At 38.9% G+C, this 4,046-nt stretch overlaps 1 protein-coding gene and 1 long non-coding RNA gene across 2 annotated transcripts in view; one reads left to right on the plus strand and one right to left on the minus strand.

The window, feature by feature from the left end:
- LOC106941542 (zinc finger protein 37 homolog) overlaps positions 1-4,046 on the minus strand; it is a 21,603-nt gene that overhangs the window by 6,435 nt on the left and 11,122 nt on the right. The window contains exons 2-4 of the mRNA XM_015024600.1: positions 3,588-3,959; positions 2,832-2,915; positions 2,160-2,327 (exon numbers count right to left, since the gene is read on the minus strand). Coding sequence (XP_014880086.1) covers positions 2,160-2,327; positions 2,832-2,915; positions 3,588-3,959 — 624 coding nt within the window. The remainder of the gene's footprint in view (positions 1-2,159; positions 2,328-2,831; positions 2,916-3,587; positions 3,960-4,046) is intronic.
- On the plus strand, positions 2,979-3,458 carry LOC106941544 (uncharacterized). The gene is made up of 3 exons (XR_001423396.1): positions 2,979-3,067; positions 3,152-3,235; positions 3,320-3,458. It is a non-coding gene; the product is annotated as an uncharacterized LOC106941544 (long non-coding RNA).

Here is a 4,046-nt window from a genome sequence, read left to right on the forward strand (position 1 = left end):
CCCAGACCTTAAATCCTTATCAACCAGAATACCTCCTAACAGTCGTATTTTGTCTTATGTTTATCTTTCTTCTTCTTTGTTGACAGTTTGACCTAGAGTTGAACCGGGCTCAGACCGTAGATCAGATATCACATCTGGAACTGGTTTGCTGGTTGTTTGGGTTAAATGTTTTACGACCTCTGTTGTTTTTCCTGGCTGTTCTGCTTTGACAATAAAACAGGGGCAATTGCAAGATACTTTACTTAAAGCTGACGTTTAAAAATATGGCAAAAGTTAATGACAATGACAATCACTGAACAATCCAGCATTATTTTTTCAAACCAACATTTATTAAAAAGAACGTTCTGCTCAAAATACTAGTGTACATTAACATTCAGTCAGACATGGAATAAATGTAAAAGCTAAACTCAATTATTCTACAAGGTACAGAACTCCATGAAAATCAAAATGCACAGAAATGAATCCTGCTGAATGTGTGACTCTCTTTAACTTCAGTATCTAATGGGATACTGATGGGCATCTTAAGCACAAATACGACTAAGTAAAACAAAAAGCTGGATTAAGAAAAACAAGCTGGTAGGCAAAAGTAGACCTAAGGTTTATCTTGGTCAGACACTGAAAGGTAAAGGTAATTTCATTTATATAGCACGTTTTCAGAAACAAGGCCATTCAAAATGCTTTACAGTAGTTAAAAGGAAAAAACAAAATAACAAACCTAAAGGAAAGAGCAAAAGAAGAAAAAGCCATAAATATTTATCCAAACTAAATAAACTAGATACTCCTATTCATGATTGATAGGTAAGTATTACTTATAACTAATTCCTTTTCTGGTTTGAATATATAAGAAGTCTAAAAATTTGCAAAGATCGTTTTTCTGGATTCCAAGTTCTAATCCCTGTTCTGGGTTGCTAAATCAGTACAAGTATTCTCTGGACTTTCCAAGTGTGCTATAAATTTGTAAAAGTAATGAGTATTCCATAGTTTCCAAGTAATAATAAGTCAAAGTTCCTATTCTGGAAGAATTTTTTTCTGCATTCTAGGTTTGTTCTAATTCCTTTTCTGGGTTAAAAGTCAGTACTCCACAGTTTCTAACAAAAGATTTAAAAAAAATAGGAAAGGACACATTAGGGCAAATGGCAACATTTAGATAAAACAAAGGACAAAAAAAAGACATAAGTGAAGGCGATGACATCACAGGGCTATGAAACCACGTTGCTCAGCCTCCCGGCAGAAGTGTGTTAAGTCGTTATTAAGGCATATTCCTGCCTTGATAACATGCTGTGGAGCATTTAAATCCAAATCCAAATGCAGCTGCTCCACAGCTGCATTTGGATTTATATATCTTCAAGGAGATTGGAAACATGCTGCCCTTCTAAGGCCACACAGGGGAAGCCAATTCAGAAATGGAATGTCTTAGGTCAGGTAGATTATGAATTTCAATCTTCCCTAAATTCTCTTCGATACATCTCAGTTCCCAATTATCCAAATTAGTTTGGTCGCTCCACTGAGCCGAAACTAGCAACTTCTCCAAGATCAGTTCCATCCCGCTAGTGAATTTTACGAGTCCTCCGCAAGGCTGCGAGTCTCAGCAAGACTCACATCCGACTTGCGTCTCTGTCCACACCAACAGTGTTTGCTAGTTTGGCCAAGACCATCACAAATTTGTTGATAAGCCAAGAATCCACAAGCTGCAAGCAGTAGAAATCTTGTTATGAATAAATCCAGGTTGTATCCCACAGGACAAGAGGCCTCTCATGTGCCCAGACGTCTCGTTTAGAAAATTTTAGAAATTGCATAGAGAAATTGGTTGAGCAGATACATAATTAGTAGATTTGGAGGATGTGCAAAGAAAGGCTCCAAAAATATAGAAAAGACAGTACAAAAACAGCAAGTAGGGGAGGCCAGGGTAGGGAGGGAGCAGAGGAAAAAAGCATGTCTTCGCCGAGAGCAAGAGAAAAAAGACCGTCACAGTGAAACACTAGCAGCCTTCAACATTCTCCTGACTTTAACATTTTCTCCATTCGATCTGATGCCAAAATGGATCTGAGATGTTTTGTTCCCAACACCTCAGATGTCGGAGTGAGTCCTCATGTGACAAGTTAAACTTCTTTTAATGTTGTAACTCTTTCCACAAGCCCCACAAAAGAAAGGCTTCTCACCTGTATGAACAATCATATGATCATTTAGATAGTCTTTTCGAGAGAAACTCTTTCCACAGGTCCCACAGGAGAATGGTTTCTCACCTGTATGAGTTCTCATGTGAATAATTAACGTACTTTTATGAGAGAAACTCTTTCCGCAGGTTTCACAGGAGAAAGGCTTCTCACCTGTATGAATTCTCATGTGATCAGTTAAAACCTGTCTATAATTGTAACTCTTTCTGCAGATACCACAGGTGAAAGGCTTCTCACCTGTATGAATTCTCATGTGAACAATGAACTGATGTTTTCGAGAGAAACTCTTTCCGCAGGTCCCACAGGGGAAAGGCTTCTCACCTGTATGTCTTCTCATATGCCGAGTTAAAGTCCCTCTTTCTTTGTAACTCTTTCCACAAGTCCCACAAGACAAAGGCTTCTCACCTGTGTGAATTCTCATGTGCCGAGTTAAATTATTTCTGAAACTGTAACTCTTTCCACAGGTCCCACATAAGAAGGGCTTCTCACCAGTGTGACTTCTCATGTGCTGAGTTAAAGTCCCTCTTTGTCTGTAACTCTTCCCACAAGTCCCACAAGAGAAAGGCTTCTCACCTGTGTGAACTTTCATATGAGCATTGAGTTGGTTGTTTTGAGAGAAACTTTTTCCACAGGTCCCACAAAAAAAAGGCTTCTCACCTGTATGAATTCTCATGTGAACAATGAACTGTCCTTTTCTAGAGAAACTCTTTCCACAGGTCCCACAGGAGAAAGGCTTCTCACCTGTATGAATTCTCATGTGAGCATTTAAAGTGTCTTTTCGAGAGAAACTCTTTCCACAGGTCCCACAGGAGAAAGGCTTCTCACCTGTATGAATTCTGATGTGATGAGTTAAAGTCCCTCTTTCACTGTAACTCTTTCCACAGATACCACAGGTGAAAGGCTTCTCACCTGTATGAATTCTGATGTGATGAGTTAAACTCTGTCTGTTACTGTAACTCTTTCCACAGATATCACAGGTGAAAGGCTTCTCACCTGTATGAATTCTCATGTGAACATTGAACTGTTCTTTTTTAGAGAAACTCTTTCCACAGATACCACAGGTGAAAGGCTTCTCACCTGTATGAATTCTGATGTGATGAGTTAAATTCTGTCTATTCCTGTAACTCTTTCCACAGATACCACAGGTGAAAGGCTTCTCACCTGTATGAATTCTCATGTGAACATTGAAATTACCTTTATCAGAGAAACTTTTTCCGCAGGTCCCACAGGAGAAAGGCTTCTCACCTGTATGAATTTTGATGTGATGAGTTAAACTCTGTCTATTACTGTAACTCTTTCCACAGATATCACAGGTGAAAGGCTTCTCACCTGTATGAATTCTGATGTGTTGAGTTAAACTCTGTCTATTACTGTAACTCTTTCCACAGATATCACAGGTGAAAGGCTTCTCACCTGTGTGAACCTTCATATGAGCATTGAGATGTGTGAAAGGTTTTACTCCTGTGTGAGTTATGTGTTTCGTCAAGCAACTGTTTTGAGAAAATGTTTTATCAGAAACTTTACAAGAATATAATTTTTTCCCTGGTTGAGCTTTCTTGTGGTCTTTTGGTTTGGTGTCACTTCTGCCTTTCCACTGTTTGGTTTTCTCACATTTCTCCTTTTGTTTCTGTTCTTCCTTTCTCTTTTTTCCTGGGTCTTCAGAATCGCTTCCTTCCTGATCCTGGTTCTCAGCTTCTGGAGAGCCATGAGAGATGAGTTGGTTCCTCTGTGGTTCTGTTTCATTGAGAACCTCCTCCTCTTTCCACACACAGCATTGTGGGAGATCTGGACAAAAACACAAAACAAACACTTTTAAATGTCAATCAAAGTATCCTTCACTTTATCCTGTTGATGCATCAAAAATGGATTTTC

Source organism: Poecilia latipinna, unplaced genomic scaffold (assembly GCF_001443285.1).
Source record: "Poecilia latipinna isolate Pla-1442-1.1 unplaced genomic scaffold, P_latipinna-1.0 Scaffold3737, whole genome shotgun sequence".
NCBI lineage: Eukaryota > Metazoa > Chordata > Actinopteri > Cyprinodontiformes > Poeciliidae > Poecilia > Poecilia latipinna.